General features: G+C 39.4%; 1 protein-coding gene across 1 annotated transcript; it reads left to right on the top strand.

The window, feature by feature from the left end:
• The first annotated feature begins 1,160 nt into the window (after nt 1-1,160).
• ICOS (inducible T cell costimulator) lies at nt 1,161-23,748 on the top strand. Its single transcript, XM_077448527.1, has 5 exons — nt 1,161-1,298; nt 8,764-9,114; nt 10,856-10,986; nt 13,741-13,846; nt 20,868-23,748. Exons 1-4 carry the CDS (start codon nt 1,244-1,246, stop codon nt 13,843-13,845), a joined length of 642 nt encoding a protein of 213 aa, XP_077304653.1. The 5' UTR covers nt 1,161-1,243; the 3' UTR covers nt 13,846; nt 20,868-23,748.
• Nucleotides 23,749-27,384: the final 3,636 nt, after the last annotated feature.

Raw genomic sequence — 27,384 nt, 5'->3', positions numbered from 1 at the left:
GTGTACACATGATCGTAATTTATGTGAACGGATTTTGTTGTCGGAAAATTTGAGAACCAGATCTCAAATTTTGTGTGACGGAATTTCTGATGGAAACTGTCCGAAGGAGGCTACACACGGTTGGAATCTCCGACAAAAGGCTCCCATGGAACATTTTCCGTTGGAAAATCTGAACCGTGTGTACGTAGCATAACAATGGGTTCTCCAGTTTGTAAAAGCCAGACAACTATAAACTATGACATACTCTTCAACTGTACTACTTACCCAGTACAGTACTGATTTTTAATCACTTCAATACTAGGCACTTTCGTCCCTTCCACCTAGGAGAATATTTTTACCTTTCAGCGCTGTCGCACTTTGAATGACAATTGCGCAGTCATGCAACACTGTACCCAAACTACATTTTTATCATTTTCTTCCCACAAATAGAGCTTTCTTTTGGTGGTATTTGATCACCACTGGAGTTTTTATTTTTTGCTAAACAAACTAAAAAATGACCAACAGTTTTGAAAAGGTGGCACTGATGGACACTAATAGATGGCAGCACTGATGATGAGGTACTCCATCAGAGGCTCCTCACCATGATCAGAGATGCGGTGTGTCAGACTGGTCGACACACTGTGTGCCCCCATGTTATCCTGCCGGACATCATATGATGCCCAGTCAGGATAACAAAACCACCACCTGGCCCTCATTCTGCTATAGGCCGGGCTAGAAGTGGTTAAACAAGCCCAGTGTTCCACAGGTATGTATAGGGCCAGTGGAGTCATACTATTTGGGCCCTTGAACCTGGAATTGTTACTATTGAGGGACACAAATAGTAAATGGGGGTGTGTAGTATAGAAGTAATTCAGATTCAGGTACCTACACTATTCATATTTTGTAATAAATATAATGCGTTTTTAATCAGTATGTAATTTAAATAGCTGGTGTTTTATATATGTGTCTAGAGTTCAGCTTTAATATTTTTGTTATATATTTCCAAATAACTATTTTCCATTAAACTCATTTATAGTAAATGAACATAGGGAAATTTTGTGATCTCAAAAGATGTCTTTACCAACTGTGCCTAATATTTCAGCAAACCACATCAAGGTATATACAGAGAGCTGAAAATGCAAACTAAACTCTTCCGTTAAAAACATGTCCCACACAAAAAGAGCCACTTCCCTCATCAGTGTGTCAAAAACACTTGAGGAGCTTGCATCTGTTGGTAATAATCTCACATCGGATAATCCTTAGCATGAAAATATTTCGAAAGAATCAATGTCTTCTTGCATTTATTTTTCAAGTTCTTCGTGAGTATTCAGTTTATGTATTTTGGCCTTTGTTATGTGTATTATGTGAATGAAGATACTATTAAGAGGTACATTCAAGCTATCGTAGATGTTTTTTGTTTTTTTTCCACACTGAATATGTATACAATTTATATTTTTGCTTCAATATTGCTGTATTCTAACTTTAATAACCACAAAATATGAAACAAATATACCTAACATATACTCTGTCTGCTAAAATGTGGAAGGCCTTCCTTTTGTTTATTCAATTCAAACTTCCATTCAAACTTTTAAAACTTATTTTGGAAAATATAATACTATTGAATTGCTGAAAATTAAGGTTTTCAGAATTTAGAATAGCTGAAATATAGGGAAACGTTTTCATGTGATATTAGTTCTTTGATGTGGCATTTCTTTTTTTTATCATCATACACACCTGTAGGGGACATGGTGGCCAATAAATAATACTATATTAATAGACATCTGAAGTCTGATTGAGTGCTAGTCCACGATTGCAATTTAAATATATGTAATTATATTTACTTTTTTCACAGCATTGTACAGAAGCATAATTTGCAGTTGTGGTTCTCTGTGACAGTATTGTTTAATATTGAATTTGAAATTAAAGAGGAATTTCAGCCCTTATTTTTTGTGGCTCTGTCCCTCAAATGTAATTTTGATATTATTATTATTATTATTATACAGGATTTATATAGCGCCAACAGTTTGCGCAGCACTTTACAACATGAGGGCAGACAATACACTTAGGCCGCGTACACACGCGGGGACTGTTCGCTCAACTTTGTCCGTCAAACAGTTTCAGCGGACAGTCCGCTCAAAATTAGCATGGTCGGACTTGGCCACACACGACGAACGAACAGTCCGCTGAAACCGTGCGCGATGACGTGAACGGCACGTACGACCGGACTAGAAAACGACGTCCTATACACTGCAATGCAAACTTCGGCGTGTAAATCCTTTCTGAGCATGCGCGGAACTTAGTTTGACGAACAAGCCTACACACGAGGGGACTGTTCGCTGAAACAAAGTTTCAGCGGACAGTTTTTCGGAATTTCCGAAAAACTTTGTTCAGCAGACTGTCTGCTGAAACTGTCTGCTGAAAGCCCACACACGAGCGGACTGTCCGCCGAAACACTGTTCAGCGGACAAAGTTGAGCGAACAGTCCCCGCGTGTGTACGCGGCCTTACAACACAAATCAATACAGGAGGGATCAGAGGGCCCTTCTCGTTATGATATGCGCATAAACTGTATGTCAAAGATCTGCCCTGCCGTTGGGTCCGGACAGAGCCCTTTGGGCCTTCGGTATAGGTCTGCTTTAAGTTCTATTTAAATCCAAATCAACAGAAAACATGTATTTTCATTTTAAATGGAGTGAGAATGCAAATATTGTTATTGTCTACAACTTCATTGAGGAGATTTTCCTCCATTTATTGTATTTTTCACTGTAACAAGGAGGCACAAGCAACAATAAAAACCTCAGAAAGTATCCAACCCTTCCTCACTCTACGAGTGATTTTGTTGCTTTCCATCACTTCCAGCCCCTCTGATCTCCTGTCATCAGGACAGGAAGCGGAGAAGTGAGGGTACGCAGACAACAATCAAAATATGGTAGATGTTCTATCATTTTTCCATTATAAATTATAAAGATAACTGAGAAATATGTAGCCTATACTTGCCTGGTTATCATGCTTATCGTATGTATTTGGTTTCTGGCCTAAAAAAGTATGCAGCTAACAAAGACATAGTGAAGTCAGAGATTGTTATCTGCATAATTGTTTGTGCTCAGTGACTCTGAACGTATTTAATTTAATGCATGGGCAGCTTCAGAGTATTTTTTGATGAGTGCTGTACTGGTACTAGGAGTTTAAATAGGAGAGTGGCTGACTGTGTGTATCGGGTACTAGTCCAAACCATTGTTGAAGGGTTAGTTCACTTTTTCCATAAAATAGTCCATGCAGTCGAAGGGCCTCAGAAGATGTTAATGCACGATGTTGTGAAGTAATATTAGTGCACATTTTCTCAACCTGTAGTAGTATCTTTGAGGTCAACCGCTGGTAATACGGAGAGAGAGAGAGAGAGAGAGAGAGAGAGAGCATGAACTGCACACGCATGGCTTTTTGTTTTGTTGAGGGGCAAGTTTTTATTTTAAAACAATGTCTTTTTTAAAATTAAATTAAAAGAAAATAAGAATGTTTTGTAAACAAGAATGTTTAAGCCTTGTGTGTTGCTTTTGAGATACAGGCAGCCCCGAGTTACATACGACTCCTACTTACAAATGGAGGGAAACAACAAGAAGTAAGAGAATATCTACCTCTAGGAAGGGAAATTCACTCCTGTAAAAGTTATCATGGGAAAAAGATGTCTCCACTGAAGCTTTATCATCAGTCTTTGCTTCCACAGCAACCCAAAAGTGAGGCGAAATCTTCTGGACAGGGACACAGACAGCAAAACAAACGTTACAGGGGTGTTAAGCCTTCACTATGCTATCCAAAACGTAAAAATTAATTATTTGGCTGGAGTTACACTTAAAAAATGTACCTGCTCCCTCGTACATACAAATTCAACTTAGCTACTTGCCGACCAGCCACCGTCATCCTCATAGGACGGAAGGTTGGCTACTCTGCATGAATCGCCGTAGCTGTACGATGGCCACTTTAAGGGCTATAGGGGGTGCATGGCCAGCGGCCACGATGTCCAGCGGTGACCCGTGATTGCTCCTCAGTGAGACAGAATAGGAATCTGTCAACGTAAACAGACAGATCCCCATTCTCTCAAGGAAGTAGAGAGAGATCTGCTGTTTCTAGAGGTCCTGGCACGTCTACTACATACCATTGCATTCCACTCTATGTAAGTAATCAGTATTGGCAACTGATTTTTCCTGTTATCCCTAGTGCCCCACTAGATTAATCCTATTTTTTTTATTGTAGATTAAATTTGAGCATTCACCCCTGAGGAAGTGTTTACATTCACGAAACGCATCGTGCTTTCAGGATGCATCCTCATGCCTATTAATAGGAGCCTATTTAATCTAATTTATATATGAATTTGCCTTTTTTTTAAATCTATACAAATTTTTGGTCAATTCTATAAGCTGTCAAATTGATATGTATATGTATTCATAAGGTCCACACCGTGTGTGTGTGTGTGTGTGTGTGTGTGTGTGTGTGTGTGTGTGTGTGTGTGTGTATATATATATATATATATATATATATATATATATATATATATATATATATATATATATATATATATTATTATTATTATTATACAGGATTTATATAGCGCCGACAGTTTACGCAGCGCTTTACAACATTGGGGATATATATATATATATATGAAATCATTTTTACTATGTGCATCATTATTATGTATTGTTATGCCCATTAAACATACTTTCAAATGACTTCACCCCCAGGAATTAATAACCTCATTTAGGCCTGATTCACACCTATGCATTTTTAGTGCTTTTTGCATTTTGCAAATTTGCTCTACAGAGCGTGTTCTATAGGAAACCATGTTAAATGGACTGCAGTGCAAAAATGCAAAAAGGACTAAAAATGTATAGGTGTGAATCAGGCCTTAGGGCCAGTTCACACCAGATGCAGTTCCATGCAGTTCCGTGCAGTTCCATTTTTTCTGCACCAATACAGTCAGTTCTGGTCAGTTTCTGGTGCAGAAACTGACCGGAAACTGACCAGAAACTGACTGCATGGTGTGAACTAGAGCCATTGGAATACAAGGAAAACACTGTGCATGCATTTTTAGTACAGAAAAAAAGCGCACTGAACTGAATGGGACTGTGTCTGGTGTGAATTGGCCCTTATACTTGAACCAGGGATGAAGGCACATACTGTGTGCTTCATTTAGGTCTGATTCCAACCTATGCATTTTTAGTGCATTTTGAAGATTTGCACAACAGAACGTGTTCCATAGGAAATGATGTTAGATGGACTGTAGTGCAAATCTGCAAAATGCAAAAAAGCACTAAAAATGCATAGGTGTGAATCAGGCCTTAAAGTCCCAAATTCCCCCCATTATTTTTTTAGTGACCAGGAACAGCGATCTCTCATTCTACTCCCTGTCAGTACACTCCCTGTCCCCCCACAGTTAGATACCCCTCCCTAGGACACACTTAACCCCTTGATCTCCCCCTAGTGTTAACCCCTTTCCTGACAGTGACATTTATACCGTAATCAATCAGCTAGCTCTGTTTGCTGTAAAAAAGTCAATGGTCTCAAAAAAGTGTCAAAGGTGTCCGATCTGTCCGCCGCAAAGTCCTGGTAGAAATTGCTGATCACCCCCATTACTAGTAAAAAAAAAAGAATAATAATAAAAATGCCATAAATATATCCCCTATTTTGTAGATGCTATAACTTTTGTGCTTACTGAGATTTTTTTTTTACCAAAAATATGTAGAAGAATACATATCGGCTTAAACTGATGAACAATTTTTTTATATATATTTATTATAGCAAAAAGTAAAAAATATTGTTATTTTTTTCAAAATGTACGCCCTTTTTTGTTTATAGCACAAAAAACAAAAACCGTAGTGGTGATCAAATACCACCAAAAGAAAGCTCTATTTGTGGGGGAAAAAGGACATACATTTTGTTTGGGTACAGTGTCGCACCACCGCGCAATTTTCAGATAAAGCGTCGCAGTGCCATATCGCAAAAAATGGCCTGGTCATTAAGGGGACAAATCTCTGCTGGACTTTTGGGAAGGAAGCCCACACACGGTCGAATTGTCTGCCGGACTCTGGTCCGCCGGACTAAGTCCGCCGGTTAGTCCGATCGTGTGTATACGGCATTAGTAGTTGAAAGGATATGTGCAGGTATACTATCACATGCCAACGTTTCAAAATCAAGTTAAGGTGTTATGGTTTGTTTTATGTTCATTACTAGGTTAATTAGAAAATAAATAACTGTATTATAAAAGCAGCTACTGTAAGGCCGGTCATACAAGGTTCGAATCATCAGTGGGCAGGCTCAATATACCGAGTTGATCGATCAATCAACATGGGTACAACCAGCCTGCCAGATTTGCTTCTGATTATCACAAGTGGCTGCTATAGCCACTAGCGATAATCACTGTCTACTCCTGGCGAGGTCGGTTTCCCCCTGCCCTCCTCCGGGAGAATAAAATGGCCTGGCAGGAGGGATTCCCGCATCCACATTGTCTATGTTGATTGGGGAATTGAGTGAATTTCTTTCCTGCAATCCGTGGAAGAGAAAAGTAGCAGCAGGCTGGGGGTATGTTTTTTGACCTGTGCCTACAGTGTCCGTCCAAGATCTGACTGTGTTGTCTGGTATGGGTGTCTTGATCACAATACTGGCTGGATAGAATAATACATCCATTGTCAAGCAAAACAGTTCCCACTTCCATGAATTGCAGCTTTTAGGTCTATATAAGGACACAATATTTTTGTTTTGAATAGAGTGGGGAATAGTTAGGACCCCTCTTAGGTAATTTTTTTTTTGTTGCCATTCATGTGCCATTAGGGAGGCTTCTCTTCATTGTTTGTTTTAGAGACACAGCAGGAAGTAAAATGAGTTTTCTCCAATTAAGGAAGAGATAACCAGACTTTAACCGATTTCCCTGTTTGAAGATTACCCTCACCTTCTGTTCCTGTGACAACTCAAAATTTGTGATTTTCCCTTCACCTTCTATCTTGGTGACAAGAGTCTCCAGGACTAATAACGAGGGATAATTTTCATAGTGATTACACAGATATAAAAAAACAAAAAAAACTAACAGAGGCTCTAAAAAATTGTTTTACATACACTGTATGTTTTTTTTTTTTTTTTATAAAAAGAATGAAATAAAAACACATTGCAACTGGCAGCAGCCATAAGCATAAGAGCAAATAATTACATAAGTGGCTTATCCAATATATTACAATACATTTTGGAAAACAACTTATAGTTGATAACGCAAGATACAAATTTTGCAAGTACTGTATCTATTTAATAGCTTTCAATGAACATATCTTATTATTTCTTAGACTAGTCTAATGTTTCCTTATAAAATGAATGATGCTCCTAGTATATACTGTAGAGTGCCATTATGCTATCATTTAAAGATGCAGTTATGGAGCCTTGAAGGACACAAATCTGAACAGTTATGTTTGCTCCAAAAAAAGAGAATGTGTTGAGGCAAATGAGGATGATGTTGTGTGTTCTTATAATTTAGGTGAATATGATGAGCAGGACCTAAAAGGTTAGGTACTAGGGACAAAAGGCAGCAATAAAGAAATACTTTTTATCCAGTAACTTTCTAGATTGTGTAGAACATTTCTAGGATTCTTAACTAATGATTTTACCTAACACCACTATTTTTTTTTTTTTTTTGAAAGAAACTAACACATGCATATGGGTAATTCTGCACTCCAGTTGTTAACAGATAACTATATATGCTAGCCCATAATAACACAATTGTTCTTCCAAAAAAGCAAATGACATCTGCAAATCTCAACTAAATGGCTGAAAATAACGATCAGTGGGGCTGATTTACTAAAACTGGAGAGTGCAAAATCTGGTGCAGTTCTGCATAGAAACCAATTGGGTTCCAGTTGTTTTTTGTCAAAGCTTAAATAGTAAGTAAACCCTGATGGGTTTTACTTCGTCTTTATTCCCCTGCAAAGTGAAAGCATAATGGGCTAGTATGCATGGCGCCGATAACATCATTGGCGCACTACAAGGCAAATATCTCCTAATAGTGCACGTTTAGGAGATATTTTCAGTACATATAATGAGTCTTATTATAGGCTTACTTATATGTAAAAATAGGGTCAGGGAGGTTTACAACCACTTTAATTGAAGAAGCTGAAGTTAGAAGCTGATTGGCTACCACGCACAGCTGCACCAGATTTTGCACTCTCCAGGTTTAGTAAATCAACCCAATTATGCCAAATGACGCATAGTTGTGTTAATTGAACTTAATGATTAAAGGACATAAACAACATAGACCTAACTGCCCCTCCTCCAGTAGTAACTTATCTCAGTGGATGGAGCCTCACAGAACTGCACTTGGGTGACGTTTATGTGTAGGCTCTGATGGCAAAGTCAGATGGCTATATTCAGTAAATAATGAATAGGCAACACACTGTGCTGTTTTGTGCACCTCTGTTGGCTGAAAAGAAGTAGCACCAAACCAGACCACAAGTAGGCTGCAGCTCCTGACAAGGTCACTGATTTATCTAAAGTTAGTGCAAGAAGGTATAGTTAGCGTGGGGGGGTCAGATTCAATTAAAGTGGCTGTAACCACCCCCCCCCCCCCACCAAAAAAGAAATAAAAATCATGGTGCTATAAGGTGCTTAAATGTATAGTTATCCTTTAAACAATATAACAAAAGCAATATTTAAACTGATTTAGAAAATCATGTTATTACATATTAAAATTGTTTGTTATATTTTGTATAGCAATTCTTATGATTGATATTACCTCTTTTTGCCTCTGTTACAGAACAAATCCCAATGAACACTACTTCAGAAGTGTTAGTCGTTTCTCGAGATGGTACAGTGGATCTTTGCAAAAATAAACTGATTGAAAATTCCAGATTTAATTTGACTTTAGAGAAAGGCAATAAAAATGAAGTTGTGTGCCAGGTTTATACTTCTGAGGAGGTAAAAAAAAAAAAAAATCCTGACAGCTGGCAAGATGTGCAGTGTCACTATAAGGAATTCAATGGCACCCTTTTTTTCACTCTCACTAACCTTGATGTCAAGTACACGGACAACTACACTTGCCGCATGCAAATCTTTGTCCCACCTCCTTTCCAAACCTATGAGACTGAGACGTATGTTTATGTTCATGGTAAGAACATTTTCTTAATTAGGCCAGCTAAATACTGCAGTTGTCAAATGATGTGTCCTCTGCCTTGAATTCAGCTGAACTTGTACTGTATGTTTATGTAAATGTTTCCTGCACCGTGTTCAAAACTCAATATTAAGTTAATGACACCCAAAATGCTTATTGCAAACTCAGTGCTTTTGCCTGCACCAGATCGCATGGCACAGAAGTACCATGCGATACAGTTGCAGTGAGTTTCCAAAAAGTAGTATATTAACCATCTTTGGCGGAGTACAATGCGATTTCAACTGATTAAAAACGAGTGGGCTGAAATTGCACTGCACAGGACTGCTTGTGAATTGCACAGGAAAGCACAGCATGTTCCTGGTATGAACTGGCTCTTAAAGCGGGGTTCCACCCTAAAGTGGAACCTCCGCTGATCGGAACCCTCCCCCCCCTCCGGTGTCACAATTGGCACCTTTCAGGGGGGAGGGGGGTGGAGATACCTGTCAAAGACAGGTATTTACACCCACTTCCAGGCATAGACTCCCGTGGGAGTCTACGCCATTTCCTGTCCTGCCGCGCTGTCTGCTGGGACACACACGGGTCTAAGAGACAGCGCGGACAATTCCTATTGCGCTGCGCGACTCGCGCATGCGCAGTAAGGAACCGGGAAGTGAAGCCGATTCGCTTCACTTCCTGATTCCCTCACCTAGAATGGTGGCGGCAGCAGCCGAGAGCCGAGCGATCGATCGGCCTCGGCTGCCGGCATCGCTGGAACCCGGGACAGGTGAGTGTCCATTTATTAAAAGTCAGCAGCTGTAGTATTTATAGCTGCTGGCTTTTAATATTTTTTTTGTAGGTGGAATCCCTCTTTAACGTTCCTTGTATTGTATTTTTTAACCTTTTTTTGGTTTATTTTTTTGTTATTTTTGTATTGTCGCGTTGAAACAGAATTATTCTGCATCTGTGCACCACAAACCAAAAATGCCATTTCATAAATTTTTTATTATTCAAAGCAAATATATGCATCCATTCATGTCTCCAGGCTTTATTTTGCTGAGAAATTATTTGGAAAAACAGCCCTGATAGCATTTTTAGCCATGGCCATCTTAAATAGGGGCAGATTATTCATGCAGCATTTACTTCAAAGAATCCATCCATTAGGCCAGGAATGTTGGCAAGAGGGTGTGCTTAGCTAAGAAAACCCCTGCTCCCCTCCTGAAAACTCATGGCATGTATGACATCAATTGTCTAAGCCTAGAAACCAAGAAGTAACAGAGGAAATGTAAGAAAGAAAGTTTAAACCTAAAAAAGTAAATATGATATATTTTCCTATTTGCTAATGCTATCAGCAAAAGCAATACAAAGAGTGTAGATTGAAAGGGCAAAGTTCCACTTTAACTTTTTATTTTCCTTTTTTTACTGTCTTTTTTTCCTTTCTGTGAAAAAAAAAACATAAAATAATGAAGCTAATGAGAGAGCCATTGAAAGGCCACTGAACATGTATGAAACCACAGAAGTAACCCTTGTTTTGCATTCCTCATTGCCTTTTCAGATTTTCACAGAATTTTTGGAAAAAATAAGTCAATGAATTGCGCTTATCTCTAATACTAATCCGGAAAATATTTTTTTCTACATCAATTTAGGCACAGTATGAATGTATTGTTTTGCATCAAATTCCTATCAGTTAAATACAAATCCTTGTAGTTCTAGAATGGGTAGGCTGTATTGATAAAACAATTTCAATTTTTATATTCTTCAGATTATTCTTCAAACAATTTAAAGGCTTCAGACTGTGATTTGTCAAACTTTCCAATATGGATTCTGTCTGGAATTGCTAGTTTATTCTTCTTATGTTGCATAATAATGGTATATATAACAATACAAAGAAAGGTATGTATGTGAAAAATCTAAAAGCCTGTGTGTGTATACTGTATATTATTATAAGAGTCTTGCTATGCCTCATGGGACTTGTAGTTCTGCAACAGCTGGAGGTCTTCTAATTGCATATCCCCGCCCTACTCTATCCCTTTTGGAGGGAATTGCAGTGCATGGCCCATGAATATGTATGGTGGGGAGAGGACTAATACCAGTTGCCTTTGCATGTAGCATCATTTATGAGTAACACAATGTTAATCATGTATTTTATTTCATGGGTTTATTGGATTGAAGGGAAAAATACATTTATCAGCATTAGACAATGATTGATTTGGCTACAAGGTTGCTGTTTGAACGTGTATCCTCTATTGCAGGTTTTATGTATTACCTTGGGGAGATGCAGACTAGAATACTGCAATCACTGAGCAGCAAATGATATCACCTGTGATGTATTTCAGTTATCTTGCAAAGCTGGCCTGTTAGTGGGCCCTGAAGACAGGGGTGATGACCACTGCTCTATTGTACAAGAGCTAATGATATACAGAAACATGAGGCATATTATTTTAGTATACCGGAGAATTACCATTTAACAAGTAAACAGAAGGCACATACTTAATACTTGAAAATGCAAATAAACTACCGGATGTTAGCAATACAGAATATAGAACATAGATAACAATCAGCAGATCTAATGAACAAAGATAATCTTGCCCTTTTTATTTGGCTTAAATGGCCAATTTGCCTTTATGTAATTTGCATAAACCGGTTAACGTAAAATAGGGTTTAACAACATTAGCTGATGAGTACACAATAGTTTAATGAGATTATTAGACCTGAAGATATTTAAAGCTGAACTCTGGGCAAACAGCTAATTCCAATACCATTGAAAACACATACAGTATGTGAACTGTTTTATCTGCCTTCAGTACAGGCACTTTTGTGATTTGTACATCTCTGCCAGATGGCACAGACTGGAGGGTGACACCATTTTCTCTTTTACAATTAAAGAGACACTGTTACTTTTCCCTTGTCTCAGTTATAGTTACCCAACCTAGAATCACACACTGCCTATTCTAAGGCTAGGGGAAGCAATGACCCCTTTCATTTGACAGTGCTCAAGACTGTAGATTGGTTGCCAAATCTGTGTACTGTCAATGGAAGAGGTCCCATGCTCTTCCGTACCAAGAGGCATTGCGTTTCAATTCGGCTGCAGTAGACTCACTGGTAATGTAAGTGTAAGTGCAATGAGTAGGGGAACTCTTTAGAATTCACTGAATGGGCAAAATAACAGTGTCTCTTTAAGGAATGCAATGACATTAGATCAATGCCTGCTGGCTTGACAATGACAGAGCAGCACTACTGCCCCTCCTTCCCTATTCTAAAGCTGGATTGAAATTCAGTCAGTTCAGCAGGGACGAGGTGAATTTCAATCCCTGTGTAGCCACTGTGGTTGAACAGAAGTCAATCTGCCGATCATTTACTGCTCAATGGCACTGTCAGTATTTTCTTGCTCGATCAGTGCCACAGGCAACAGGCTGAAGTGCTTATCAGTGTATTCTGACAGCAGGGGAGACTCCCGGCTGTCAAAATACTATGACAGCAGGGGGGATTTCCATATCCACCTCGAATATGTGGATGGGGAAATCACGTAAGTTTTTTTTCATTCAACCCGCTGGCTGAACAAAAAGAAAAAAAAAAGACCCATGTACAGCCAGCTTAAGTGTTGTCCTGGCGCTTAGTGAATCTGACACGAAGATTTAAAAATTTTACAAAGAAATGCAGCATTGCATTAAATGCTTTGTTACTAAGGTGACATAGTAAATAGTAGAAAGATGTATTTACAGCACACATGACACACATGACACACATGACTTCCTCTCCATTAAATACTTTGAAAGAACTACAGATGATCATTTGTTGCCACCAATTACAGCTCACACAAAGCTTACACAAAGCAATAGGACATACAACAAAGTATAATTAAGCTGGCCATACATGGAACAATATTCGGTCAGTCCAGCAGGGACTGCACAAATTTTGATCCATTTATGGGTACCATGATTGTACATATGTTGATCTATCGATCAGCTTGTGTACAACCAGCCTGTTTGTTTTTTCCCAAACGATTAGCACTGCAGGCTACAGCTGACAACACTAATCGTGTTCTTCTGGCAGGGAAGGTTCCTTACCGCCAGAACATAAAAATGCTGTGAGAGGGATTCTCCTATGAACACTCACTGTGATGATGGGGGAATCCAGCAATTACCTTTCCTTCGACTGTGGTGGGAGGAAAGACAAACTATGGCCTGCCCAAGTGCCACTATATATCATACAATGTCCTTAAAACCCTGCAGGGGATTGATTTAATGTTCTCTGGGCATATTGATAGATAGACATTTCAAACAACGAATTTCGCACAGTCAACTCAAAGTGTCCTATAATTTATAATGAATATATAAGGCAAATGCTAAATATTGGATTCTTTGGTTAACCTTACAAATACATTTTCTCTTAATAAGAATGGAATATTTGAACATATGAATAGAATTCTGTAAAATTTAGTTAATTTAACCTATATATACTATGCAATTCTATGAAAGTGAGTTCCCCTCAGAATGCGTGTTCTTTGTTTACAGGCGTGGGAGTTAAGTTTGGGTGAAATATGAGTTTTGTTGGGGTAAATCTTATAAATGAATAACAGATAAGAACAATTATAACAAAATGTCAGTGATTTCAAGCTCTAATTTTACGTGGTTTCTTATGTTGCAGGATTGCAAAGAATGTAAAGCTAGAACCACAGAACTTTCAAAGGAGCATAATAGCGAATACATGCATATGGCTGCTGTCCCTATTGTCAGACCCCCTTTGTGTTAAGGTATTTTTTTTTCTTCATAGCTGGATATATTTCAACATTTTGACACATTGGTAGTGGTGATGAGCGAAATGAGCAAAGTTCAGCATGCTGGAATTTGAGAGGAACCATACACAAAAGAAAATATTTGCCCCCCCCCCCATATTACATAAAATCCATATCAGACCCTTATCCAAGGCATGCAGTATGGCTGGCATCTTAGATGTGGGGGTGGGGGAACATATAAAAACAGAAACCAGTGAGGAAGAAATTTACATTAAGCAGCAAATATTTTTTTTTTTTTAAATGTCAGTTATGCTGGAGTATATGCTATTAGTACTCCACATTCTATGTCAGGTTTAAAGAATTCCCCAAGCATGTTATTAAATGGAGCTGTGTATTTAAAATGTAGCCCTTTAAGCAACATTTACCTTTTCACTGCCAGAGCTGTTTTTTTCTTTTTTTTTGTACACATCAATACTGGTGCATCTGCTGTTTATCAAGCACACATACATTAAAATGTATTTTTAGGGTTGCACAAACACAATATATTACCACATTTTTGGTAATATATAAAGGGTGGGCTTGCGCTGAGTAAACAGATATTCAACATGTCAAGTTTTAAAGTTGCGTGTGCCTGGCAAAACAACAATGAACTTCAATAACCTATATTTTTCTTAGAAGACACTTTCAAATTGCTTTAGTGTGAATAACGGTGCTAGAATTATTGCTCTTGCTCCACCATGTGCAACCGTATGTATCATGTGTAGTGTAAGCAACGTTTTTGTATAGACGCATCTGATGGGGGTTTTTATATTAATCAGGGCAGGCGCAAAATTTTTTTTTTTTTTTTTTACACTTGTTTCACTAAAAGTTTATTTAGATTACAAAGGGGACAAAAGTCCCCATGTGGCATGAACTCCATGTGACAGGTTTGCTTTAATGAAACATTAGGATTTTTTTTAGAGCCGTGATGTCTCACCTGCTCTACACTGAAGCTAATGCATAGTTTAGATTGTATACCATTAGCTTCTTCGCTGGCCACAGCAGTCAGGGAAAGTGACAATAGAAACTAGAAGTGACAATATACATGTCTTTTCTGGGTTCTTTTCAGCTTGGGAGATCAGCCAATGGATATTAGTTGGTCTCCCTCCCCTCTACCCAGCAGGACCTGCAGGTAGCAAAGCAGCACTCAGGAAGCATGGTAAGGGTGGTCGAGCTGAGGGGGAACACAGTTTTAAAAAGTGATGGGGTTGCTCTATAGTTACAAGAAACAAACACAAAAGGGTGCACCAGCCTAGTGCATTATCTCTCAAAAACACTTTATGAAGGAATTATCATAAAATGTGCTCACAAACGTGCAAAAAAACAACATTAATCGAGCTACTCGTCTGTAGCTTAACCTGTCCTGTTCACAGTACTCTCCAGAATTCAGATGGACCCTGCTGGGGTCCAAACTGACTGGAACTTTTTGAAGGTAGCACCTTCTTCTTTAGAGCTCTGGCTCTAAAGAAGACAATACTAGTTTCGAAACAAACACGTCAGCAAGAGTGGACTTGGCAGAGTCCCGCCGAATTCTGGAGTATACTGTGAACAGAACTTTTAAGCTATGAATGAGAAGCTTGATGAGTGTTGTTTTCTGCGCAAGTTTGTGAGTACATTTTATGACAATTCCTTCATAAAGAGTTTTTGTGGGATAATGCACTAGGCTGGTGCACACTTCTGTGTTTCTTCCTTGTAGTGACTTTGAACACTCCCAGTCCTAGAGGGCAGCAATGCTTGAAGTGATATGAATTAATCTCCAACACTTGCACCAGGCTACCACACTTGCGCACAGTTGACATTTTGTCTGAAAGTTGCTGTATAGCTGCCTGATTGCTTAAATTTAAAAGTCTACAGTCGGCTATTGGCTTGTGCAGTGTGTGTGTGAACAGTGGCTTATGGAATGTGTGTAAAACCCCCCATTGCTACTGACTTATGACATATGGCGGTGGCACTAAAAGGACCCACTTCCCACTGAACTATATTTAAAAAAAAAAAATTGGAACATGTCCCCTGTGACAATGCCCAACTATCCATGCCCTTTTTTACCCAAAGCTTGAAAATTGGCCTGGAAAATAGACAGAAAATATTTGATTGGTTTGCTAATCACCACAATAAAGCAATTCACAGAGCAGGTAGTGCAGTAACATTGCAATTATTCTGCATTCATTATGTACATATTTGACTTTGGTAATATATGATATTGGTAATATATGATATCTGATGTCCCTGATCTGTTTACTGGAACTGTTCTTGCAATCAGGCTTTAAGACTCATTTGTGTGCATTTAAAATAAAACATCAAGATTAAGGTTTTAGATTAGAAATTGTAAACTGGTTGTTGGGTTTAAGCAGCGAAAACAGAAAAGTGAAAGTTCTTATGCCCCGTACATACGATCGGACTTTCCGATAGCAAAACCATGGATTTTTGTTTGAAGGATTTTGGCTCCAACTTGTCTTGCATACACACGGTCACACAAATGTTGGCCAACAATTATGAACATGGGAACGTGGTGACGTACAAGACGTACGTGATATCTCCATTAGGAACGCCAGTTTTACAAGACCGATTGCTTCCGGCTCGTACTTGATTCCAAGCATGCGTGAACTTTTGTGTGTCGGACTTGGGTACACACGATCGGAAAGTTCGACAACAAAGTTTTTTTAGTGGAAAATTTGAGAACCTGCTAGTCAACATTTGTTGGCAGAAAGTCCGACAACAAATGTTTGCTAGAGCATGCACACGGTTGGACGTTCAGCCAACAAGCTCACATCCAACATTTGTTGTCAGAATATTCGATCGTGTGTACGGGGCATAACACTAATGGCCCGTACACACGATCCGAACATCAAATGAAAAATACCACTTTCGACATGATCGTACGATAATCAGATCGTTGGTACAGAGCTTTCAAGAGCCGATCATGACAATTCATTTGATTGGACAAGCACGAAAATTTTCCACCTACGATACCAGATTGTATGATTTTCGCTTAGTCAGTACAGTTGTCGTCCGAAAATACAATACAAATACAATACAACACATGACATCACTTCCAATTTTTATTTTCCTGTGGTACGAGAATATTCGTTAGTAACCTATTCAATTTCTACTTGCGACTATTAAGCAAAAAAATCCGGACGATCTGTCGTCCAATTTTTGGATCGTGTGTATGGCCCATAAGTATGAATTTTATTCGGTACTACGAGATGTCTGCCTCTAAATTTAGTTTTGTCTAAACCAAATAGCCTAAATGGATAGTGGATGAGGTGCACTAATACTTTACTGCTTTCTCTCCCCTAACCCAGATGTTTGGCAATATTACATTTTTGGGTTTAATACGGTTTCAAAATTGATGTAAACCCTAAATGAATGGCATTTAGATTGCTAAACAATTGCCATTTTGCAAACAAAATACTTATATTTACTCTTTACCTTTTTCATCCTTGGTTGTATCTCATGGTTGCTGGTCTACTGTAGCCTCTTTACAGCCACTTTGTTTCTAGAGGCATGCACTTAATTTTTCAGGGCGGTTATTATGATGGTGACAATAGCAGACCATGCCTGAGCAATGTGAGCTAAAATGGCTACATCAGAAGCACGTATGACAGGTTGACTATATAGATGGACAATTGGGAGACTAAGTCAGGAGATGACTAACCAAGGATCTTCAAGGCATGACCAGCAGGTTTTATTTTGAGTAAAGCAGCAGATTTAAAAATATTGAAAAAGACTTCTGAAAATAAATGAATATGTTAAAGCGTATATGAGATTTTAGTAATTGGGTTTAAATATACTTTAACTAGTTCAATATTTAGCATACATAGCAGTGGTGGACAACTTTCTTGCTATAATGCCATGTACACACGATCGGACTTTCCGGCAGACTTAATCCGTCAGACAATTCGATCGTGTGTGGACTCCAGCGGACCCTTTCTTCCCCACTCGTCTGTATGCTGGTCTGTAAAAGAATTGGCTGGTATAAAAATGCCAGGGTAGCCGTTCACACTGACCCTCAGGCAATTATATCCAACAGGACCATAAATTGCACTATACCGGTACTTGATAATCAACAAAAAACAAACTAGTAAAATTTTATATAATTTAATAAAGGCACAACAAGAACAATTACAAACAGTAGTACAGTAAAATACAATAGTGTGTACACCATAATTAATGAGTTCCTAGCGGGTTCCCCCCAGAAAGGTTTAAAAAAAAGGGGGTGCACAAGGTTTCCTCGACTAGTACTACCGCCGGGGGAAGTAACGGGTCCTCCTGCCTGCATTCTATTTCTATAGTGGGGGTGAGCTGATCTTCTTATAATAATAACAAATCTTTGTAGGTTGTAATCTGATATTTTGATTATTTTGTACTCTGTTTTTCCTGTATGATCCATTTAAATGTAGTATTTATTTTATAGATCATCCTCCTGATGAAGCGGTCTCTCCACGAAACTAGTTGAGGAAACCTTGTGCACCCCCTTTTTTTTAAACCTTTCCTGGGGGAACCTGCTAGGAACTCATTAATTGTGGTGTACACACTATTGTATTTTAATGTACTACTATTTGTGATTTTTTTTGCCAATAAAAGCGGCGAGATTGACTTACTTCTCTAGTTCCGTCGTACCTGGAGTCACGTTCAAAATGAACGGACTTTAGTCCGTGTGTGGGCAAGTCCGTTCATTTGGAAAGTCAGTCGGACCTCCGCCAAAAGTCCGTCAGGAAGTCCGTCGGACCTAGTCTGACAGAAAGTCTGATCTTGTGTACGCTGCATAAAGGTTCTCACATGCGACCCCTGCCAAAACCTAAGGGTTACACATGACCTCATGTTCAGTAAATGTTATGCTACAGGGAGCTATTCGACTATTGGCATGCAACAAGAGATGGTCAGAAACTATACACATGTTGTATAGACTGGTCAGACTGTGAATGCTATAGAAGAGACTTGAGACATGCTTTTGGAGACAGTTATAGACTAGAGGCACATTACATGATACTTTTAGAGGTCACAGCTACTAAAGTCCTGGACTGGTGCCATTCAAGGACAGTTTGAACTACATTGTAACATTAAATAATTTTTGGGATTGATTGAAACCTCTGTCAGATTAATATAGCATATTATATTGTATAAGTATATATATTTTAATTTACTTCTTGTCCTAGTGATACAGTAGGAAGTAAATATTTTTTTACTGAGGATACAGACAGTAACAAAACAAAATGATCATTTTAACCTCTTGGTGCCAATAGCATGCATATATGCAACATCTCAGCGTTTGGGCATTGGTGCCAAGAGACCGCATATTTGCGTGCAATATTGCAAAAAAAGAGGGAGTCCACTGGAAAAAAAATTATTAAAAGCCTGCAGCTATAAATACTACTGCTGCTGACTTTTAATAAGTGGACACTCACCTGTCCCAGGGTCCAGCAATGTCGGCAGCTGAGGCCGATCGATCGCTCAACTCTCGGCTGCTGCCGCCGCCATTCTCGGTGAGGGATTCAGGAAGTGAAGCATTGCGGCTGGCACCCGTGTGTGTCCCAGCAGACAGCGCAGCGGGACAGGAAGAAGCACAGAATCCCGTGGGGGTCTATGCCCGAAAGTTGGTGCCAATACCTGTCTTAGACAGGTACCTGCACCCCCCTCCCCCCTGAAAGGTGCCAACTGTGACACCGGAGGGGGGGGGGATTCCGATGAGTGGAAGTTCCACTTTAGGGTGGAACTCCGCTTTAAGAGCGAATGCTATGCATGCTCCTGGCTCAGTTACCGGCAGCTAACAGAAAGCTCCCTATCGCTGCTTGCAATCAGAAGATTTCCGATCATATGACCCCCTGCCACAGCTAATCGCGGTGGTCACAGGATCATACATGTTACAGAATCTCTGCAGAAAGAGGGTGATTGCTTTAACTTCAAGGAAATTGCTATTGAGAAAGCAATGAGTCAGCTCCATTGACCAGAATGTAGGAAAACTCCCTGACGTGTTCTTGTGGTGATGAATTATAATTTGAGGCTTTTAATTTTCTGTCAAAAGCAGAAATATATATATAATATAGTAACACGTATTTACTCATACAGTAAATGTAAAAGTAAATGTACAATGTATTCGTAAGAAAACAAATATAGCCACCTCATCTAATGATTGTCAATATTACATTTTTGGGGTTAATACTGTTTAAAAATTGATGTAAACCATAAATAAATGACTTTTAGTTTGCTAAACAATTGCCATTTTGCAAACACAATACTTATATGTATTATTTTTTTGTATCTTATATGTATCTTTTTAATTTTGTTTGCAAAATTGCCATTTTGCAAAAAAAAAATACTTATATGTACTCTTTATCTTTAGTAAAGCAGCATAATAACTGTGTCAAATGATTACATGGTGTTTCAAGTTTTCGGTGCTTTTGACAGAAAATGAAAAGCCTCAAATTATAATTCATCACCACAAGAACATGTCAGAGAGTTTTCCTACATTCTGGTCGATGAAGCTGACTCATTGCTTCCTCAATATCAATCTCCTAGAAGTCAAAGCTATCACACTCTTTCTGCAGAGATTCTATAACACGTACTGACTTAAATCATGGCCAGTCGCGGCGGTCACATGATCATAAACCCCCGCCCCACCTACCAGCATCCAAAACCCCTTAAAGGACTAGGAAGAAAATTTTGATTTTAAAGGTAATACAAAATCAAATTACAAATATTTTAGAAGAATTGCAATGTCAAGTGCAAGAAAAAAAAAAATACAGAAATATAGTAACACGTATTTACCCATACAGTAAATGTACAATGTATTCGTAAGAAAACAAATGCAGCCACCACATCTAATGATTGGCAATATTACATTTTTGGGTTTAATACTGTTTAAAAATTGATGTAAACCCTAAATGAATGACTTTTAGTTTGCTGAACAATTGCCATTTTGCAAACAAAATACTTATATTTACTCTTTAGTAAAGCAGCATAACTGTGTCAAATGATTACGTTGTGTTTCATGTTTTAGGTGCTTTTGACAGAAAATTGAAAGCCTGAAATTATAATTCATCACCACAAGAACACATCAGGGAGTTTTCCTACATTCTGGTCAATGAAGCTGACTCATTGCTTTCTCAATAGCAATCTCCTAGAAGTTAAAGCTATCACCCTCTTTCTGCAGAGATTTTGTAACGTACTGACTTAATTATTTCAGCAGATAATATACAGACATTCTCATTTTGGGGAGAATTTACTAAAGGAGTACTTTTTAAGTCAACCTGTGTTTGCTTTAGAATTTTAGTAAGAAGCAGAAACAGGCTTTGGTGTTTAAAGTGCTTATATTTTAACCAGGAGTGAAAATACTTACAGTATTTAGTGAATCATGTCTTTGGTATCTCGTCTCAACCAAAAGGTAATGTGTAACTTATTTAAATAATTCAAATCATGGCTTACATTGAGGTTATAATAGACAATCTGCTGACAACCCAAATCATGCATTTTGTATCCAAGACTTGTATTACTAAATAACTGATTATGCTTTACTTTGGTTAAGTGGCCTGATTTCTTCATAGTATATCAACAATTTTTCACTATGACGGGCTTCCCTGCCTCCCCTCTCCCTGGCCGTCCCTTATGTAGTGCTCACCATAGCTCTCAGATCAGTTGGTATGGAGAACAGGCCCCAAGTGCATAGGTGTAGAGGACTGAAGACCTACCAAATGTAGGGAATGTCTCTTGGCCAAGGTCGTTCACTGTTCTAAGGCCTGCAGGAGGCACTATACTGTATAGGGGATGCAAAAGGTGAAAGGGTAGTTAGGTCTTCATTTAAATGTGACCTTATGCTTTAGAAGCCTGTTTTGATATCATGGCAATAACTGACAGAAAATCGTTGTAGGTTCCGACCTTAAAGAGCCCCGGCGGGTTGCCCACTTCAGTGGTGAAATATTTGGGCTTAACCAAATCACAGTCCATATCTGACATTATCCCCCTAGCATTACTCCAATACTACAAAGTCTTAATAACATAATAGACACGTTCTGGGGTAACCTGCAGCTTATCTTATCTTATCGGGAAAATTAATTTGCTAAAAATGAAATTTCTCCCCCTCTTTTTATACATCTTCAGGAACTCACCCATTTGGATTCCCAAGACTAATTTTCATGCCTTTGATAGAGTAATCTCAGATTTCCTTCGGGTTGGGGAGCACCCCGTCTTAGATTACAAGTGCTGCAGTAGCCTTGGAAATAAGGGGGGTTGGCCCAATTTTGCTAGATATTTCTTAGCGGGACAATTAGTCTTTGCCCACAGGTGGTTGACACAGCATGATTATGAGGCAGTTGTAGGATCCTATGAGACATTGTCACACTTAATGTTCCGTGGGACCAGGCCCCCCCCTTATCCACTCCCTGGGTCTATGTGATCTGTTATTGGAGCATGGGAAGTAACCAGGAGAGCTGAAATCCAAGACAGCATGGTGTCTCCGTATATGCCATTGTGGCATAATCCTCAGCTGACTCCGTTTTTTTTCCTACCCTGATCCAATCATTTGGATGAGATATGGGATCAAGATAGTGGGTTTGGTAGTTGGGAATGGGGTGCTATTGACATATGAGGTACTTAAACGCCAGTACCAGCTTCCACCTTTTATTGCCCAATTTGGATCTTCCATCTTATGTGTGAGATTTAGTGATCTAGAATCCTTACTTAGAGATGAAGACTTTGCTAAAGCCCAATCTACTATTTATAAACAACTATTCATAGATACAACCAAGGTTTTGGCCTCGTGTTGCACTGCATGGTTGTCAGACTTCCCACAGCTTGATAGTGATGACTGGGATGACATATCGACCGCTACCTTTTCCGGGCTGGTGTCAGCATGGGATCATCTGATACAATTTAAATTTCTCCATAGAATTTATTACACTCCAGCTAAACGTTCCTCGAACTTGGAGGTGTGCTGCCCCTGGGATGGATTTTTTGCACATTTTCTTCCATTGCACACCTATTCAACAGTTCTGGTCAGAGGTTATGGATTGTGTTCAGTCAGTCAAGAAAATTAACATTAGACCTTCTATAGCAGTTTGTTTATTGGGCCTTGTAGACCAGTTAGCACCCAAAATGCTACTTACCCTGCTGTTGTTTTATGCACGTAAATAATCATTCTGTCATGGAAGAAACCAGTGGCCCCTTCCGTCATGGCCTGGAAGAAGTTAGTAAATAATGCTTTAATAATTACTGTTGTACAAAGCTACATATCTCAGTAAAGGGGTACCATCTACATTTGAAAAAGTGTGGGGTGGTTGGATTAATGATAATTCTACAGCTTCAGATTGATTGTTGGCAGGTTAATGGTTCATACTGTGGGCAGAATGCTGAATATAATCGGGCCTTGGTGAACACCTGGTACAGTCGTTATTGGTATTCTTGCAGTGATATGGTTTGAATCTGTAAGTGCTTAATATGTGCTCTGGATTTACTTCTTTAAATTGAGCTTGTTACAAATATTGTCGGGGAGCTGCATTTTTCATTGGTACTGATGCGTTGTAGTGCTGAATGTTGAATGTTTGTACGTTTGTAACTTTATTTAAAAAATAGAAATTACATTTTTTTTTTTTTTAATAAATAACTGACAGAAAATAAAGAAACAAAAAGTGCCAGTGACGTGTCATTATTTGTCGTCGTGTATGGTTAATTTTATTCATTCTATGTGTCTTTTTGAATATCAAGGGCTATCCTATGTGCTGTGTATTATAACGCTAACATTTTTCTTTTTCAAACATTAATGTTACCTACTAATAGGGATGAGCTTAACCACCTCAGTACAGTGCATTTACACCCCCTTCCTGACCAGACTAATTTTCAGCTTTTAGCGCTCTCACAGTTTGAATGACAATTACTCAGTCATGCAACACTGTATCCATATGAAACTTGTGTCCTTTTTCCCACACAAATAGAGCTTTCTTTTAGTGGTATTTAATCACTAGTGGGTTTTTTATTTTTTGTGCTATAAATAAAATAAAATGTACATTTTGTGAAAAAAATACCCTTTTCTTTGTTTCTGTCCTAAATTTTTGCTAATTATTGATTTTTCTTCATAAATTTTGGCCAAAATGTATAATGCTACATATCTTTGGTAAAAATAACCCACATTAGTGTATATTATTTGGTCTTTGTGAAAGTTAGGAAAGTACAAATACCCCCCAAATGACCCCTTTTTAGAAAGTAGACATTCCAAGGTATTAAGTAAGTAGCATGGTGAGTTTTTTTAAGTTGTTATTTTTTCCCACAATTCTTTAAAAAATTAAGATTTTTTTGATTATTATTATTATTTATTTATTTTTTACAAAATTGTCATATTATCAGGTTATTTCTCACACACAGCATATGCATACAACAAATTACACCCCAAAATACATTCTGCTACTCTTCCCGAGTATGGCGATACAACATGTGTGAGACTTTTACACAGCCTGGCCACATACAGAGCACCAACATTGAAGTAGTACCTTCAGATGTTCTACGAGCAAAAATGATGCATCTCATTTCACAGCCACCTATTACACTTTTGAAGGCCCTGGAGTACCAGGACAATGGAATTTCCTATAAAATGACCCCATTTTGGAAAGCAAATACCCCAACGCATAATCTGTGAGGCATAATGAGTCTTTTGAACGGTTCATTTTTTTCCAGAAGTTTTTGTAATATGTGGAAAAAAATGAAAACGCATTTTTTTTTACACAAAGTTGTCAATTTATAAGATATTTCTAACACATAGCATGTATATAGCAAAAATTACACCCCAAAACACATTCTGCTACTCCTCCTGAGTATGGCATTACCACATGTGTAGGACTTTTACACAGCCTGGTCACATAGAGAGGCCAAAAATTGAAGTAGTACCTTCAGGCGTTCTAGGAGCATAAATGACACATCTCATTTCATTCCTACCTATCACACTTTTGAAGGTCCTGAAGCACCAGGACAGTGCAATTACCCACAAAATGACCCCATTTTGGAAAGCAAACACCCCAACGTATATTCTATGAAGCATGAGCTGCAAATAGGTACTTGGGTACTGTGATGGGCTGCAGATAGGTACTTGAGTACTCTGATGGCCTGGCGACAGGTACTTGAGTACTCTGATGGCCTGGTGACAGGTACTTTGGTACTCTGATGGCCTGGTGACAGGTACTCGGGTACTCTGATGACCTGGTGACAGGTACTCGGGTACTCTGATGGCCTGGTAACAGGTTCTCTGATGGCCTGGTGACTGGTATTTGGGTACTCTGAAGGGCGGTGATAGGTACTCAGGTACTCATATGAACTGTGACCGGTACTCAGGTACTCAGATGAACTGTGACCGGTACTCAGGTACTCGGATGAACTGTGACAGGTACTCAGATGAACTGTAACAGGTACTTGGGTACTCAGATAGACTGGGACAGGTACTCAGGTACTCAGATGAACTGTGACAGGTACTCAGGTACTCAGATGGACTGGGACAGGTACTCGGGTACTCTGATGGGCTGTGACAGGTATTCGGATACTCTGATGGGCTGTGACAGGTACTCGGGTACTTTGATGGGCTGTGACAGGTACTCAGGTACTCTGATGGGCCGTGACAGGTACTCGGGTACTCTGATGGACTGACAGGTACTTGGGTACTCTGATGGAATGTGACAGGTACTCGGGTACTCTGATGGTCTGATAGGTACTCGGGTAGTCTGATGGACTGTGACAGGTACTAGGGTACTCTGATGGGCTGTGAGGCTGTGACAGGTACTCGGGTACTCTGATGGGCTGTGACAGGTCAAGTACTCTGATGGACTATGACAGGTACTCTGATGGACTGAGTGACATGTACTATGAGGAGTGGTGCAGGTCCTCTTTATTGGGGGGGCAATCAGTGTGTGTTGGTGTACACTGTAAGCAGTAACGAGATGTTACCGCAATCTCCTCCTCACACACGATCGGTGTGTGAGGAGGAGAACCCGGTAACATCTCGTTACCACGGTTTGTTTACATTTTAGTGATCGGCTGTGAAACGATCAAAGCCGATCCCGTGGGTAAACAGCCAGCCAATGGCTGTTTACCAGCGTGGGTGACGAGCAGTGTTCCCGGGAAACACGCCACCACCGACGTGCATGAGCAGCTCGCTCGCGCGCATGCGCCGTGCACAGTGGAGGTGTGACCATCTGTGATCGGCCGTGACTTTATCAGGGCCGATCACATGGTAAACAGCCATGCCCAATGGCTGTTCACCCCCTTCGGTGGCGAGCGGTGTCTCCGTGACATGCCGCCACCGAAGAAACAGGGATGCGTGCGCACGATCGCCCACAATAGGTCCTCCGCCTGGCCGTCATTTGACAGCCGGGGGTCGGAAAGTAGTTAAAGTGATTCTAAAGGCTCAATTTTTTTATTTAAAAAAATAAATAAAAACATTTACGAAAGGCAATTCCACTTTGTGCTACAAGTGCAAACTACAAGTGCAAAGTGCACTTGGAAATGCAGTCACTGTAAATCTCAGGGATGAATCTGAAATGAGGGGAAGCTCTGCTGATTTTATTATCCAATCATGTGCAAGCTAAAATGCTGTTTTTTATTTTTCTTGCATGTCCCCCTCCGATCTACAGCGACTGCACTTCCAAGTGCACTTTCAGTGCAATTTCAAGTGCACTTTGCGCTTGTAGTTTTCATTTGTAGTGCAAAATGGATTTGCATTTCGTAAATAACCCCTAAGGTATACAATGATTTTGCACTGTGTAGCCCAGATCCTCCTCTTCTTGGGTCCTCTGCTGGGGCTTCTGGCTTTTCCGTCCCCTGCCCACTCATGCATGCTCACGCCCTAACCAGCTCTCTGTATCCCCCCCCCCCATAACTCCCTCCGCATTGGCTGTGATTGACAGCAATAGGAGCCAATGGCTCTCATTGCTGTGTCTGAGGCAACATGTAGAGAGAGTTGAGAGAGCCTCTGCTCTTGTACACAGACCTGGATTGTGAACAGGCTCAGGTAAACATGGGTGGGGGGGGTCTCCATGCAGAAGGTTTTTTACCTTAATGTATACAGTAGAATGCATTGTAGTGGTTGTAAATCTCAGATGTGAAATATGAAAAAAGCATATCCCTCTATAGTGTGTATTTGTCTCAATTAATAGCACTAAGTGTCATTTCTGTCTGTTGCTTTATTCCTCTACTATTAGCATGAATAACTTCTAACAAGTTTTCTTGACACCAAGAGAAAAAGAATGGCAGGGGATGGGAGCTCCAGCTGATTGACAGCCTCAGCTCTGTTCCTGTGCGTTGTGTGAAAGGGGTGTGCCCCTTTCCCTCCAATCAGCTCTCCTCACTGAGCTCTGCAGATTGTAACTTCATCTCTCGGCCCCCTTTTTTCTGCCAGCTCAGACAAGTTTTATAAATTCTAGGCTTTGAACAGATGTAGAGAAGAGAATAATGCAGATAAACAGGTACAACTTATGTAGAAAGATCTTTTTTTATCTGTGTATTACCTGAGGCTAGTCACTTCACTGGGTATATATAAGGGTTTA

The sequence above is a fragment of the Lithobates pipiens genome, unplaced genomic scaffold (assembly GCF_037356315.1).
Source record: "Lithobates pipiens isolate NorthernLeopardFrog02 unplaced genomic scaffold, aLitPip1_a1.2 Scaffold_22, whole genome shotgun sequence".
Taxonomy (NCBI): Eukaryota; Metazoa; Chordata; class Amphibia; order Anura; family Ranidae; genus Lithobates; species Lithobates pipiens.
This window is presented reverse-complemented; position numbering and strand designations above follow the sequence as displayed.

Coding starts and splice junctions, on each gene's coding strand:
- ICOS (XM_077448527.1), top strand. CDS start 1,244: ATGAAAATATTTCGAAAGAATCAATGTCTTCTTGCATTTATTTTTCAA. Junction 1,299..8,763: donor ATTTATTTTTCAAGTTCTTC/GTGAGTATTCAG, acceptor CCTCTGTTACAG/AACAAATCCCAATGAACACT. Junction 9,115..10,855: donor GACGTATGTTTATGTTCATG/GTAAGAACATTT, acceptor TATATTCTTCAG/ATTATTCTTCAAACAATTTA.